The following is a 17,115-nucleotide window of genomic DNA, read 5'->3' as shown; positions in this document are numbered from 1 at the left end:
TGACAGTCTCACAAGAGCAGATATTTAACAGACCACAGTACCAAAATCAAAAAAGCTGTGTGAAAATCTCAGCTTCTACTTATTTTATTTTAAGAATGTTCTGTCTTCATGATTATGGCAAAAGGATGCAATTAATGCAATTTACAGTCTCTGAAAGTAGACGGAAAGTAAAATGAATCAAAAGGTGTTTTGTTCTTCTATGAAATTGTGCTTTCAGGCCATTCTCGTTAGCTTTTAATGCTCAGAGTTGACAATGTGGGAAACAGAGGAGGAAGGTAGAAGTGGGCTGTGCTGTAAATCGCAGCCGGTTTCTGGCTGCTTGCCTGCCTCATGGGCTGCACTTCCCCTGCTCTCTGCAGGCACCACAAACCCAGGGAGCAGATTCCTTTCGGAGAAGCTGGATTCCACTCAGCCATAAGTCCTGGGCTGACAGAAGCTTCTCACAAGGCTTATAAAAAGAAAAAAGGAACAACCAAAGGAAAAGGCTCCAAAACCCATGACGCTCATGATATATAAGAGCTGGCAGCGTTACTTTTACCACTGCCAGGCTTGATAGTTTATCTTTGCTTGACATTATTGCCCCTCCCCACATGTGGTCAATAATTCACTCACTCCTTAAAGCATACACACACACCCTGCCTCACCCCCCCAGCCTCCCTAAAAAAGTATGGCTCAGGTACTAGCTATTTTAATGGTTTTTAGCACATTGCTTTCTGAGCACCGATCCTAAATCTGCTGTTAAATCCCCCACCCCAGTCCCATTTGCAGTTAATCCTTCTCTTGGACTCCCACGTCCCACCTCAGAAAGGTTCCAACATTGACCCATCTTCTCTCTTGCTCTTCTCTTGAACGGTCTTAATTTAGCCTCAGCCTCAGGAGGGATCCAGAGAAAAACAGCACACAAGCCAAGCTTTGTCTCAGCTTGTGTCTCAGCTACTGGAACCCCCATCCTAGTTCTGATATATCCTACTATGTTAAAATCACTATTTTTCAGTAGCTAATTATTTAATTATTTCATGTGCAAGACTTCATTTTATGCCCTGTGTCCTGTGCTCCTCTAACTGCTTTACCTTCACTACTGAAGACAAAACCCCAGAATTGTCTCATACTCTACTCTGAAAGAAAAGTGATGCAAAAGTGGTTCTACCTACACCTGCCTCTGCTTCTGGTGGAGGCTTTCGCCCTTTCCTGTGTTCTAGGCAATTTCTGCACTGTCTGTTATAATATATTCCCTTAATTCTCCCATGTCCCACATACCTAAACTTATTTCTAAATATATAAACATTTCCACTGGATTAAGTTACTTATACTATAAAATATAAACAGAAAAACTTTAAAAAAAAATTAAGCTGATGAGTACAATTCATTTGGAAATCAGCTTCAAAACTACTTCCCCGAGTTACAGGTTTGAAGAGTCTATGGAGTCACACCTTAACCTGTATCTTGGTACACTTCCTCCCACCATTAACACACGCTGATGGTGTTTGGTTGTGTATTTCACACGTCATATTTTCTCCTAAGAGAAGGGAGTTAAGCCACCCAGAGTCCAGTCCTCCCACCCCTGCACAGCTCTGTGGCAGTGTCAGCACACCGCAGACAACGATGCAGATGATTGATCAAGAAGTCACAGATCAGAGAGGCCTTCTTCTGCTAGGCTTCAGGACATAATGCCAAAAAACCCCTGACATCTATTTTTTCCCCCATTGTTACGATGATATCAAAGACTTCTGCAACTAACACCAATTCCACATTTAAGTCTGGAACCAAAATAACATGGGATCAGAGAAAACTATGACTCCCAATTAACTGCTTCACATCTCCTTAACAGATTTCTTTCCAAAATGTCAGCAACAAGGTCTGATCATTGCTACTTTAATTCAAAATTAATAGTACTTAGCTTTTCAATGCTTTGTCAGCCAAAGCAATGGGCCCATAATACCCTTTCAACCTTAACTAATCGAAGTCATAGAATCCTAGAATAGTTTGGGTTGGAAGGGACCTTTAAAGGCCATCTAGTCCAATCGCCCTGCCATGAGCAGGGACATCTTCAACTAGATCAGGTTGCTCAGAGCAACCTGACCTGGAATGTTTCCAGGGATGGGGCATCTACTACCTCTCTGGGCAACCTGGGCCAGCGTTTCAAAACTCTCAACATAAACAATTTCTTCCTTCTATCTAGTCTAAATCTTCCCTCTTTTAGCTTAACTCTATTACTCATTGGTCCTACCACAACAGGCCCTACTAAAAAAGTTTGTCCCCAAAGTCAACACTTTCAGCTGGAAGTTAGAGTAAGTTGAAGGCAAGTAAGGGCTGGTTCAGAACCACGCAGAAGTTGTTTTAGAAGACTGCCGTCCAGCTGGTCAGAAACAAATTTATGGCTAAGGAAAGTGCTGTAATCAACTATTCAGGATCAAAGCAAGAAAGAAACCTTGAGAAGAACAGAGAGCAGATGAAACAGCACTAAAACTTTTGCAAATGATCCAAATCAGGGTCAAATAAAGAACCAAAACAGCTGTTCAGTTCAAGTTCCTCTACATATTTACTGCAATTTAATACCAGCTTTGGAAAATTCCATCAAGAATTGAATTTTTTTTTGTGTATTTCATTCACGTGTTATACGCAAGACCTATTTAACAGAAATTCTCAGTAAGAAGGTGCCTAAACCACGACAGAAGGGAAGTATCTATTCAAACCTAAGAAGGTTAAACATGAAAATTATATACGCAGCAAGTAAACGAATTAATTTTTTGTGCATGGAAAACCTGCTCTGTGTCAGATTAGGAGGAAGTAAAGTGATGATGACGATTCTATCCAAGTCTGTCAGAATATAATTACACCTGTAACTGTCTGGTAACTGGTAACAGCAACCTCTGCAGCAGAAGAGACCCACTACTGGGTTAAAAGCTGTTATTGGTGCTTCAACAGAGCAGCTCTGCTAGAATTCTCTGGGAGCGTTTCAACAGTGATCACAGACAGAGTGGTCTGGTTTCCCTCAAATAAGGTAAAATTAATACTTTCACTGCTTTTTGGGTAATTTATATTGATAAAAAGTCAAAAAAACCCCAAACATTATTTTCAGTATTATAAATTTTGAAATGAGGAAGAGCACAGTAGAAATGACAAGAGATCTGTTTTACTTTGCTCCTGAAAATATAAACATACAAGCTGAAACTTCATAAATAACTTTATATGGATTTGCTAACACTCCATTTTCTCAGCAGGAAAGCTTCAGTAATCACATTTTATCTCGTATCACTTATGCCTGTTTTAATTCAAGCAGCTAATATGCTGTAATTCAAGGGTTTACCAGTGTAGTCTGAGGACAACGCTCGAGGAACGTGCTTTTCGCCCTGATCTCCTTATGTGCCGATTAAGCCATCGGTCTCAACCACAGGCTGCTGTTGCCAGCGCTTGGAAGCACCAGTAAAAGCCCCAGTAGACTGTCCCAAGCCTGTGCCCCAAGCACTCTGCACCCCATTGCCCCCCTCCCAGCCCTGTCTCCTCGCTCACTAACCTGGTTTTAGCTTCCACCCCCACAGAGGCAGTGGAGCTCGCAGACTCCTCGGACACTGAGCGCTGAAGGACAGGTGTTAGCTGCTTGGTGCTGTCTGCTTCTGCTTGGGCATCCTCCTCTGCAGATTGCTCTTTGACTTCTGTTTACAAAATAGGAATAATAGTTAGTTAGTTAGTTAGTTACGATTTTATTTATTTATTTAGACTATAAAAACAGCTGTTAGCTTTCCCTTGTGCTGCAAACATCCTTTTTATTTATAGATAGATATATTTATAGATAGCTTAACCCATGTAACTGTTTTCAGACACAATAAATTAGAAGAGTAGGAAAATATTATCCTTCACATCTACCTAAAACATGAAACTGAATGCCTACAAAGTTATTTCCATAACACAGCATACCCCTGTGAACTAAAAGATGTACAACAAGGAATAAAGAATAGGGTAGGGGGAGCACTGTGAAATGACCACCTTTTCATAGAGTCATAGAATGGCTTGGGTTGGAAGGGACCTTAAAGATCATTGAGTTCCAATCCCCTGCCATGGGCAGGGACACCTCCACTAGAGCAGGTCACTCAAAGCCCCAGCCAGCCTGGCCTTGAACACCTCCAGGGATGCGGCAGCCACAACCTCCCTGGGCAACCTTTTCCAGTGCTTCACCACCCTCACAGCAAAGAATTTCTTTCTGGTATCTAATCTAAATCTCCCCTCTTTCAGTTTAAAACCATTACCCCTTGTCCCGTCACTACGCTTGCTGACAAAGAGTCCCTCTCCGTCTCTCCTGTAGCCCCCTTCAGATATTGGAAGGCTGCTATGAGGTCTCCCTGGAGCCTTTTCTTCTCCAGGCTGAACAACCCCAGCTCTTCTCACTCTCCCCACATCTCCTCTCGTGCACGTGCTCTGTCATCCCTGAACAAACACCAGTTTGTTCTCACCAGTGTCCTCTGGGGTGTAATAAACCTTTTCTCCTCCCAGATCAGCTTTAACTTTGATCAGTTCCCTGGACTAGTTCATTCCTGGTAACACTAACTCTACGCTGGCACAGGGTCGAGGAGGTGAAGGAAAGAAGGGCATGGTTTATGCCAGCTTAAGTTCATTTGAACTGTAGGAATAGAAGCAATTTTTGCAGCATCCTTCTACTTAAGATCAGTTGTTAAACAGAAATATATACCTCTACAGCTGACAGTGCTTCAATTTGCCCAGAAAGTTTGTTTCTGCTCAGAAACATGACACACCAAGTTGCGACTGTCTGTGCAACTTCAATCCTGTTCCCATTTGGTTCACTCCTCTGCACGGATTTGCCAGGAGAACACGGCAACACACTGCTCCAACCGCGACAGAACCCACAGGAACAAGGGTCAAGGCTGGAGAGCAGCAAAATTTGGTATTTCCGCTCTCCTCCACGCTTGGATTTTGAAACCCAAGTAACACAGAAATCACAGGACTCTGGCAGATGTTCTATGGCATATCCAGCTTAAGATGCTACTGCCTGCTCCTGTCATTGTCCACGGCTGCTACATCTGTCCCCAAAGCAAGGCCAGACCGAGGAGCTGGGTCACACGCCACCATCCAGCGCACCACCGGTGAACCGGTTTGAGCTGAGAGGCCAATGCATACAGCTCTTTCAAACAAGGCCAGCAAAAGTAAAGCAACAGATTATTTAGAAGATTAAAGTAGAAGATCCATTCACTTAAAAAAAAAAAAAAAGTACACATGTCAAAATATAATCAAATATTGCAAAGGATAAATGATTGAAGTGGAGAAATGGATGAGCAGAAGAATCTGTGACATGGGTGGGCGTGCACAAAAACCTGCTACAGGCTTTAATCTTATTTATAAAAACAATAAAAGAAAGAAAAATCCTCAGAACACAGAACTGCACAGCTTGGTCTGTAATATTGAAATAATACGTCTGCTAGAGCACATGGAGAAGGGGAAATCTTTCTTGTTTAATGTACAGAGATTGAAGTAAAATTACTCTTTAACCTGGAGTGAACTCATTTAGGAAGACCATGTATAAAGTTTTAAACCCTCAATGAAGACATCTAAAACATACTGAAGAGAATCACAAAATTAAGAAAAAAAAAAAAAGAGCAAGAAATTCCTGTTCATGACTGGGTGTGTCAGGTATTGATTTGAGCCGGTGTAAACTGGAACTGCTTCATCTACTTCAGTTAAGCTACTCAATAACACACATCTGAAATGGTTTTGGACATCTGAAATATCCAAAAATGGCTACCTGTCCGAAAGCCAAATGGCTTGTGTTAAACCAAGTCCTCCAGCCTGTCCTGAAAAAAACTGTGCTGGACAATCATTTGACACTAAATATCCTGTTGGGAATACATCCCTTGTAATAGTAAATGGCTCCCTACAGAAAACAAAAGAAAGCCAAACCAATCCAGACCCCACACCCTTAGTTTTTGGCACGTCTGCACAAACAATCCCTGCAACCGTTCCTGGAGGAGGATTCCTGAAACAGGCAGCGTCCAGCAGAGCCATTCGTTAACGGTCTGCAGTGAGTTTCCAAAGTATCTTGGATCTGAAGGATAATTTTGTGTAAATAACTTCGAAATTTCTAAGTACAGCCTCAACGAAGAGCAAAAAACATAAAACACCTGTAGGAGAGGCAGACGCCAAATCGGTACAAAGCAAGCCCACAACACAGCCCAGGGCAACCACGCGTGAAGTGCTCAAGGAAGACCACCAGAAATGGCGGCCTTGCTCTTATCCATCTCGGTGACTTCATTTAACCGAGTTAAAAGGAACTCTGCTTTACTGTGCGCCTGCAGAAACTTTCAAGTAAGCAAAAGCCATTTATTCTTTGCCAGCTTTCATCCCATTATACATTAATGGGCACCCGTTACACTGGAAAGGCAAAGTTCACGGGCACCAGCTCATTGTCAAGAACTCTGGACTGTGTGAGAAGACACAGATTGTTTCACTCCACACGATGACTATATGAGCTTACATCCTTATGGTGCTTTTCCCCCTGCTGCTCGCTTCCCTAGAAAAGAAGGGACCCAAATTATACTAAATGAGACAAACAACATCTCAACTGCTGTCTCTGCAAGAAACCAAACTGTGTCTCAATATGCCGTTGGAAGACTGAAAACACACGGTGCTCACCACACAGAATGAAAATAGCTTTTATGTTAGTCGTGCGTGCCATACTTCAACTTTGTGAAAGTTTTCCAACAGAAGAATAAGGAAGAACAGAAGTAACGCATTTCATGACTCCTCGGAGATGGGAATCCGGCATTGGCATGGCAAAGGGACAGCAGATACCCTCACTGCTGCCTCAGAGATGTTCTTGGAAGCATCTGGCACAACCCATTAACTGCTTCTCACTATATTTAATGAACGTTCACCAGACTTGGTTATGGCAGCCTACTTTGAAGCCTCTGGGAATGGAGGAACCACAAATGATTAAAAAATGGGAAGCTCATTTGCAGATTCATATATCAGGCTTTATTTTGCATCCTATTTTTGTGGCCATTTCTGTCACAATGAAAGTCTTGTCCATGTATAATGAGTTTGTTGAGGGAGCTAAGAATTAAAAAAGCTAATAGCATAATTACCGAGAGTCTCTAAATTCTTGTCACTATCCTCTACTAAAACATCAGGAAAATAGTAGGAAACATAGCATTAAAAAAATTATTGTTTGAAGACACCTACATCAATAGTTCTTCCCCACCTGACTGGTGAGGACACAAAGGCCGCCTTTTCTTATTAAGGTTAAAAGAAATCCCCAAAAGCACAAGGAGCCACCAAAAGGGGTGAGACTTCCATAAGCTTTACATGCCAGGTAACATTCACAGAACCACAGCATGGTCGAGGCTGGAGAGCAGCCCAGAGGCCACCTTGTCCAGCATCCCCACTCAAGCAGGGCCACCCCAAGCCGTTTGCCCAGGACTATGCCCAGATGGCTTCTGAGCATCTCCAAGGATGAAGACACAAAATAGTAGGGGTGGGTGGGTGGGATGGGAGAAAACCTAACACAGACAGGGGACAGATATGCAAGAAAGTCACAAGGATTAATAAGATACTAAGATTTACAGCGTGTGCATTAAATTTCTCTTTTAATTAACACTTGCATTGCATTTGCCTAAGACGTTTATGTTGGACTTTGGGTTAAGAAGACAACTCCTTAGGTTTTACAATACTGAAGAAATCATCTGAAATTTTTCAAATGAGGAAAAAAAAAAAGTCTACAAAGGTTCTGTATTTCAAGAATTCAAAAATTTCTTCTCTTAGTAATTATTTTTATTCCTCTTTCTAGAGCAGTGAATACTCGAAGGCAATAACAAACAGCACACACCAGTCTGAGTCGATGGCATGGATTACTCCCTTTCTTATACCAACTGGTCTCCTTACGTGTCTCATACAGAGATTTATAACATTCAGAATAACAATTGTGCTGATAATTTCCTCTTTTCCTGCTCTATCTTCAGACCCACGGGGAGAGGTTTCTACAGCACAGCCCATTTTTCCTAAGCCCATCTGTGGCAGTGGTTCTCTGGAGACCATCGCACGGATGCTTGTGGGAAGGAGGAGACGGGTCATGGCCAGAATTTTGTTACATGATTTCTTTGGGGATGTGATGAAGAAAGAGCGATGAAGCAACACCAGCTAAAGGTCTAATCTGCTCTTTTGTTACAAACAGACCTCTTCTGTTTTCTAGTAATCACAAAACGCTATTCCACCATAGGCTGGGGTAAACCTACAGCAAGGTAAGGAGATACGTGTGTGGGCTCTGCTATGGCAATCGGGCAAAGAAAAGACACCAGTATATCCAAAAGCTATTTTTAAAAAGTTAGAAACTATTTTCCAAGTCAAAACCTGAAAATGCTGTAGGAGTTCTCCTACAAAAAAAAAAAAATCTCCTTTAAAATCTAATGAGATAACATTCAGTATATAGTGACACTGAGAAAAAAAAAAATCAAAAAGAGCTGTCATAAACATAAAATAAATGTTCTACTGCTGTTTAGATGCAATAAGTTGACTGTTTAACCAGTTTACTGGTTGGACTCTACTGTCAGACCTACTGCTAATTTGGCAGACAGCGAAGCAAATGTCACAAGCTTCCAAAACTTTCAGTAAGAACAAAAAGTAGAGCAGGCTGGAAAATACCAGTATCGCCAAACACAGCAGGGACGTTCCAGGGGTCTCAACTGTTGCTTACCGAGATGTTCAGCAAGAGGGAATAATGAGTTTTTAATCAGCAGATGCAACTGTTATTTTTGCAAAATAACAGCTAACGGGAGGTGTTTTACAGAGCATCATAGGGGTCTACAGCGGTACGAACAGCACCAAAATGCTCCAGCTTCCAGCAGCTTAGAGAGATAAAGAAACCAGGTCAGTGTAGCTACCGTATGAAAAGACATTTTAACCAGGGAATGTAAATTATGAATTTTAAGTGCCCATCTAATACTATAATTATCAAGTTTCACTCACTGTCCCAACTAAGGAACAAAACAAGTTTCCACTAGTCAGAGTTCCTAACTCCGTTACTGTTCAGGACATAATTTAATAGAAAAATCACCTCTTCTGCTAGTCCCTGTGGAATTCAGGCTGGCACACACAACGACCACTTACGCACATAAATCTTTCACATACTGTAATGTTGTATGTATAGGTTTTAGCAGCAGAGCAGAGGGGAACAGACAGACATACTGTGGCCAAACAGTCCCGTACAGGTCACCCACAACCCTCCCGGAGAGCAGCAAGCCAAAGCAGGGCACGTTGGAAGCCACGCTGAGGGCGATGCCTGCCAGTGGCCACCACCGTCACCTGGGCTGCTCTGAGCCTGCAGCCACGTACTCCTCCCTGCTAAAAACACAAGCATGGGGGACAGGGGGGAGAAAAGCACACCGAAGTTTGAATACGACGGTAATAACCACATGCAAGAACCATTTCTCCACGGACAGAGGCAAACTTTCTTCATCTTAAGTCGACACTGTAAAATTTTATTCATGACAATAAACAACAAAACATACCACTGCATCAGAAGTGTTTTGTTGGGGTTTTTTTGCAAGTGTTGCACATGTATTTTCTTATAAAACCACCAGTTATCTATTTTCTCCTACCTGAAGGACACTTCAGTGACTGACTTATTATATGGAGATGAGAAGAAAGCCTGCAGTTACTCTTTTTTTTTTACATTACAGTGTCTATTTTAATGAAAAATATCAAAATAAAACTTCTATTTATTAAATATATTTTATACAGAAAGTAACTCGGTGCAAACTTTGTACTGGTTATAAAATAAAAATAAGGTTTGCAATGTAGGAGCATTTATAGTATAACTTTGGTCATTCTAAACACAGGACACTCTATTATGGATAACCAGCTCCGAGTGATCCATGACCGAGGAACTTCCTAAGCTGGGGCTGGTATTCAACAGCACTCATCTGATCATTTTTCCATTAATTCATTCAGGTCTTTTTGAAACCCATGCAAATTCTTCACACCCAAAGCATCCACAGGCAATGAATTCTGTAACTTAGGCAAATGCCAAGCGCAAACGCACCCCACTTTGTGCTCTGGACATGACCTGATGTCCCCTAATTTTTGTGTTGCAAAACAAAATGAATCATCATCGCCTGTTCATTTTCTCCAAACCGCTCATCGTTTTGTGGGACCCTGTTAAATTCCTCTCCAGTCGTATCACTTCAGGTTGAAGCCTTTTACCTAAACTGATCCCTGCACAGAAGTTATTATTTACCTCTTGTACTCCTTGCCCTTTCCTGCACGTTCCCAGCTGCAGCCCGTCCTTTTGGAGAAGGGGAAGCAGAACCGCACGTGGCATTTAACACGCACTCGTGCCACGGGTTTATAAAGCAACAGTAAAAAAACCACACCGATGCTTTTTTCCCCCTTATCCCTTTGCCAGTAATTCTTAGAATTTTATTTCCTTCTTTGACTTAGGAAAGCTATGGCAATTCTCAGAACTACCTGACCACTTGCTCAGGCAGCGACAGCTATTGGAGAGCCCATTTTTGTTTACACAAAATTAGGATGGTGATTTTCCCCTACACGTTTTTTTACATCCACTACTGCTGAATTTAAGAGTCATTTTGTTTTCTGTGGTCAGTCTTCAGTGCCTTACAGGTGAGTATCTCTTTTATTACCCTAAATAAGTTTATTTTACCTGCCGCTTTCTTCCCTTTTGTACCTGACCTACAAAAGGGTTACCAGGGCAGATGCTTATGGCACTCCAAAGCCAACCTGGTTTACACTACCATTTTAATTAGGTGGGGCTGAGGTCTAAATTTCTCTAATATTTCTTCTACCTAATTGGAGAGTCAGCCTCAACACAGCGTTACCAAAAATTAAGAGAGGTCCATAGAACTAAAACATACATAAAACAGCACCATTTCCATTGAGGAGAAGGGTGTACGGCCCACAAAATACACGCTACTATTTCAATATACTTGACTGGTAACGGTAATAGAAATTCCTTCATCATGTCACTAACGACACAGCAGCACCACCAACAGTGTTACGCTTCAGGGCAATATGCAGAGGGTGGAATATTCTGGGTCCTTGGAAACTCCTTCCAAAACCTTTTGGTTATGTTTAACAAAGCATGGTTTGATACCAAAACTGCAAAAGCAATATTGAATAAATAAGCAAAAAAAGAAGTTGCATTTCAGAAATAACCTCCACGATGAAAAAACCCAGTGAGGTTAGAATTTATTTGGAAATAACAGGTTCTACTTACTACAAAATATTCCACCGGCTTCCAAAACACCCGAGACAGAGATATCAGTAGAAGGAAAAAAATCCGATTTTTCTAAATGGCCCATTTTAAGTGTGCATGATGATAAATGCTATTATTGAGTAAGCCTGTAATGACTTAAAGGCAAATATCAAATAACTTCCTGTTGCGTTTAGTTTCCTCATTACAAACAAATTTCCAAAATACAAGGAAAAATAATAAGATGCTTATAACAACAACAAGATGCTTCAGTTCTGCTGATTTTTCCAGTGGCTGGCCAGGCAGGAGTCAATTGCCTAAGAAAGAAGAAACTCCTCCTTTTGTAACAAGTACAGGGAATAGTAATTGCCTTAAAACATATTTAAGTGCATTTTTAAGCACAGATTTGCCCCAAATATTTATGGACAAATTTAACCTACAGGCACTGCCCTCAGTGGTGTTCATTCTTCCTTTCATTAATTTTAGAAGCGACAAGCAACATAATGATGAGGCCCAAGTATCTGTCTGAAAAGCAGAAAGTGGATTTTAAAAGGCCTTTGGTGTTAACAAGTTGACAAGAGCTGTTGCCACTGATTCACCCAAACCAGGACCCGCTCTCGGGTGTGTTTGACTTGGCTTAGTGGGAGGCTCTGCCCAGTATGGTTCATACTGGTGCAAAAGGTGACTGTATTTTCTCTAGTAAGTAGGATATTGCAATATCTTTTTTTCTCTAGAAAGTGCTTTTCAGGATGCTTCAAAGCTGATGAGATCCTGAATTAGTCCAAAATTCTCTGGCAGCTTCTACACGGGTAACTTTCCTCCACCGAGAGCCGTTTGTTTCTGTTTCTTTCTGTGCTTTGCCCTGAGACAAAAAAGGCTGATTAGAGGAAGACTTCAGGGAGTTAATGTGAAGCCCAGCATGAAATCAACTGGCTGGGCAATGTCACTGCGTCTGAAAATGACATTACTAAGGACAATGACGCAGGCAAGGAGCTATAGGTTGATAAAATCATACAGATTTATGTATTATAAATTCTGAAGCCTCCAGACACTATGGGAAGATAAGGGTCTATTATTAAATACTAATTTATTTTAAGAATTGGTTGACACGGTACAGATAGTAAACAGAATACCCAATGGATTTACTAAGAGTTTCCCAAGAGACTCAGCAGTTAAAGTAAGCTTATTTTATTGCACTTCTCCCAGATCAGAGTCTGAATCTCAACATTTTAATGTGAGACAAAGACGGGAAAGATTACAGATTCATGAGGAGTTGGCTATTTTACAAGTGTTCTCAAAAATAAGAGGGAATAATCAAAGAATTAACACACAGAATTCAGTTTCAGTCAACTTAAACGCAGAACCAAGAAAATGCCAAGTACAGAAACTCGCTGAAAATAACAGAAGATGGGGAAAAGAAGCAGAAGCCAAGTCTTCATTAATAGCAATGGGCCACCAAACCTACAGAAAGCTTACCAGGAGGCATTTGTTCTATTAGTTATTGCTTTTGATCAGAAATTTTATATTTTCATATACACATGCGCACAAAGCCACATCCTTTCCAGACTTTTGTGGTTTATATTTTTTTGGCCACTACAGAGACTCGCTTATCAGAAGAAAACTACTCTCATGGAGAGGATCAACACAAGAGGACCTATAGGAGAACACAATATTCTACAACAAGCTGTATTTTACTGACAGCTAGAAAGGTAGTAGGTGTTGATGGCTGGAAGGTCTTGACAGGACCAGAGGCCACGGACACGAACTGAAACACAGGAGGTTCCCTCTGAACAACCAAGAAAATTCTGTGATCAGGAAACGCTTTTCTACTGTGAGGGTGACAAAGCGCTGGCACAGGTTGCCCAGGAAGGTTGTGGAGTCTCCACCCTTGGAGCTACTCAAAAGTTGTCTGGAAAGATCTTGGGCAACCAGCTCTAGGTGACCCTGCTTGAGAAAAGGACTGGACCAGGTGATGCCCAGAGGTCCCCAGCCAACCTTAACCATGCTCGGATGCTGTGGGTACCAAAATGATGGGAGGGATGGGTAAGCTCAACATGGGTTGGATAGAGAAATACCAGTGCAACATCGCTGGGGGAACCACAATGAAGAAAAATGAAGGAACAGACAGGTGGAAAGACCAATATGAAGCTGAGAAGCAAAACAGTCCCTAAGGGAGGAGCCAAGAAATCAGCAAGAGAGACAGGGCTGGTGGGTAAAGGACGAGAGTCTCTCCTGAGTTTTACAAGAAGCTGAAAGGCTATTGATTCAGTAGAAGCAGTTGCCAGCACCATTTTTAAGGCAAAAAAAAAAGCTGACTTAGCGCCAAACAGATCTTTATTCCAAATTCCAAAATTTCCTTTTTCCAATTCCAAACCCCTCCTCTCTTTCCATCCTTAAGAATTCTACGTTCATTTATACCAAAGGGAACATCTTGGCAGAAACGGGCAGGGCTCAGAAAGCACTGTAGTTGGCGGGGATAAGAACCCACACCGAAACGACCGGAGCCACGCAGCTTCCCCTCCTTTGCTTCCAATTCTGCCTCTTTTTACACACGAGATTACAGAATTTTGTTAAGAATTTTGTTAATTTTGTTAACTTGTTTCCCAAACTGAAATTAAAATGGCTGTGCCCTATCATTAAAAAAGAGACACTTCAGGAAGAATTTTTGGGTTTGTTTTCTTTTTTCTTGAACAAACATTTGTTTCAACATTACAAATGGAAATAATATATAACGCTTAGTACTTACACCCCCCCTTGCTTTTTTCCCCATAAAAGATTTGACAGCTAGAAAACACCTCTTTATTCTAGGTGGGATTATACGGGGCATCTCCTTTTTCCGTTCCTGGGAGGGAAGCTCTCATTCTTCCTGCATCACTCCCTTCCCTAAAAGTAGAGCTCATTATACTGAATACAACATTAATAACATGGACTTCTCTCATTTTATGAAAATTAATTAATTCACAAAAGAGCACCAGTAATGCTAGACTCCGTTAATAAAACAAAATAGAAACAACCTCCCAAACCCAAACAAACAAGAAATAAAAACCTCACACAGTAAAAGAATTCCTGATTATTCTCAACACATGAACCAAACAATGGGAAAGAAACTAGAAATATGGAGACTCAAAATATGTCAGAAGTTGCACATCATGATGTTCCAATGATCTCATTTCAAGTGTTGTAATATTACTACATTGTGTTTTGGTTTGCCAACTACTCCATCCAGTAAATCATTGGCAAGTCCACTATTTGCAAGAAAACAAAATACCCGTTTTAGTAGAAGTAGAAATTAATAAACTAGAACACAATTACACTTCAATTTGATTAACACAGTTTAACGTGGAGCAACAAACCAGGATTACTCCTCTCCCACACTTTATTATTAACACAGATAAGCACTTAGAATTAAGTTTTAGAGGCAGCAGCTTTTCAACTAATATGATTAAACCTCTATCAAGTCACACAGTATTCAACTTTTAAAATAACGTAATCACGATTCTGTCCCTAGCAAATTGCTCAAGACGATAATGCTCTATTCTGGTTCCCCCCGTAAAAATGGGATTTCAGACCTATAGATTTTCACTAGGCTTCTTTTTACTGAAGAGTACAGTTTGCAAAACCATCTTGGGCTCAGCACAGAAGTGATGGTGCATCGCTTCCAGCAGCGGATCCAGCAGAGTCTTTGTCTACCGGGATTCCTAGCACAGTGCTCCGCTGCTGCCTGCACCTTGAGAAAAGAGCTCAGCCCTCTGTGACAGCCGGGATGATTTTGATGAAGGATAATGGAGAGACTTATCTGTATGCAGTCTTGGAGCCTTAAAAATAATTATCTGTGTCCTGCTCTCCTCCGAAGTAAAAACTGCTCTCAGATCTCTGTTGAGGAACTTTGTTAATAATGACACATAAAGCCAAAAAAACTGCAGCTATCACTAAATTCCCTACACAGTAGCGTACCAGCAGTTCTTAAGCTTGAATTCCCATTTTTTGGTTTGGTTGTTTTTTGTTTTTTTTTTTTTAAAGAAAGTATTTAAAATTTACAAAACTTCCTACTTACAATCACACTTTCTGTCCCCTTTGCTGATTTCCCTAAGACTGTTTCTAGCACATAGGGTAGGAAGAGTAATAAATGGAATACAGGACACAACTAGAACTAGTTTTTGTTTGCCTTACTCTGTTTTTCTAGCGACAAATACCTGCTACGACTTCTTCACTTTCAACTTTTCTCTTTTCTAAGTGGTAATTACCTTCTTGTAGAAGCTGGAAAAGACCATCCAAGTTCACTACCACCACCAGCTTATTACCAGGGACAGAAAAACAACGGCCAGAACAAAACGATGAAACATCCAGGTATTAAGCTTTAATCTAGACTCCCTCCACAAACCATTAACGACACTTAAATTCAACACAAACTGTGACTAAACACTCACGACGCTCCCCAAAGCCTGGAGTCCTGAGTACAAAGCCTTCTCAACATCATTCGCCACCTAAGCAAGTAAGAAGCAAGAGGCCAGCGTACACAGTCAAAGCTCATCCTCCATCTGCTCAAGAATTCCAGCCTCCTCTTTTATGGCTTTCACCACTCCAACCATATTCCTCTATGGCCTCTATAAGATGCTGCTGCAAAAATGGGCTTTTGAGGTCCTCTACTTGTTCTCCCGATAGATCTACACTAAGCACGGATTCTTCTCTTCAAGGACTTCCCAACTCTACCTCCTTTACTTCGCAGCTCTGAGAGGAATTCCACAAGTCCCTCAACTCAGCAGCTTTTCCATGCAACTGCTGCCCTGACCGCCAGCGTCTGCTGGCAGTGTCCCTGCGCTCCCTTCCACTTTGCACATACAGGGCCACCTAATTAAATTTATAAACCCTTACGTCTCAATGCATTTTTTTTTTTAAGGCTTACTCCTGTCAAACCGACAAACGTCCGCCAATTGGCCGTGGCACTATCCTTCCTGGCGGGTTTCATCCTTCTACACAAATTCAGTCCCTGGTTAAAAACTGGCAAATGGCTACAGACATATGCCTGGCAAAGAGGTGACAGTTCTTCACCACGGCCTTCATCTCGTGTGTTAGCTCATCTGCTCGTCTCTCGAGACTCTTCACCTGCCAGAACAGAAATCCCACACTGCCAGGGCAGTGCTCGGCCCAGTACAACGAGATCCCTCCGGTAACTGAAGCCTTTGGGTACTATCACAACAAATATTTACAAGAAGCACTAACAGATATTTATCTTGTTTCCTAAGCAGCAGCAGGAAGCTTTAACGTTTGGTTATCCCAGTTATCCCTTTGGTATACAACCTGCTGTACTGAGCTGAAGATACAGGTCAATAAGTAATACTGTATTTTGCCAGGTGTTCTAAAAATAGCAGCTACTGCTTCAGAGCTTTTATTTTTGTTAGATACAGGCTTGTAAAACCGGAAAAAGAGCCTCTACATAACTACGCTAAGAAGGCATTCCCATTAGACTATTTAAAAGCAATAGGTTCAAATAGCCTTAATTAATACAGGTTTAAATAATACAGGAGTTTTTTTCTGTTTTATCTACCCAAATGCACATCTCCTACTACAAAATTAAAGAAATATTTCTTGTCTCCCGAAGTCCTGCGTAATTAAATGTGTTTCCGAGAGAGAAGCAATAACCAAACAGCATCAACACTCCACTCTCGTTACCTGTTTCCACAGTGTTTTCTGTTTCTGCTGCCTCCAAACCATCCATACTGTCTTCATCCTCCACTGCAGTTTTTCCTCTACTCCGAGGCCTGCAAACATAAGAAGGGAAAACTCCTTTCAAAACTGAAAGCACTTGTAAAATTTTGAACATTTAGATTTATCCAGGATTTGAATAATTTCATTTTGAGGGATGTCAGCATTAAATTATGTGCTATTTAAACTAACCCGGGATT

The 17,115-nt window shown here is 41.3% G+C and overlaps 1 protein-coding gene across 3 annotated transcripts in view; it reads right to left on the bottom strand.

Annotated features, from left to right (window-relative positions):
- Positions 1–17,115, bottom strand: part of KMT2C (lysine methyltransferase 2C) — a 201,157-nt gene that overhangs the window by 132,553 nt on the left and 51,489 nt on the right. For all 3 annotated transcript variants that reach the window (XM_074157740.1, XM_074157741.1, XM_074157742.1), the window contains exons 2-3: positions 16,883–16,971; positions 3,515–3,653 (exon numbers count right to left, since the gene is read on the bottom strand). In XM_074157740.1, coding sequence (XP_074013841.1) covers positions 3,515–3,653; positions 16,883–16,971 — 228 coding nt within the window. The remainder of the gene's footprint in view (positions 1–3,514; positions 3,654–16,882; positions 16,972–17,115) is intronic.

This window comes from Numenius arquata, chromosome 12 (assembly GCF_964106895.1).
Source record: "Numenius arquata chromosome 12, bNumArq3.hap1.1, whole genome shotgun sequence".
NCBI classification, from domain to species: Eukaryota; Metazoa; Chordata; class Aves; order Charadriiformes; family Scolopacidae; genus Numenius; species Numenius arquata.
This window is presented reverse-complemented; position numbering and strand designations above follow the sequence as displayed.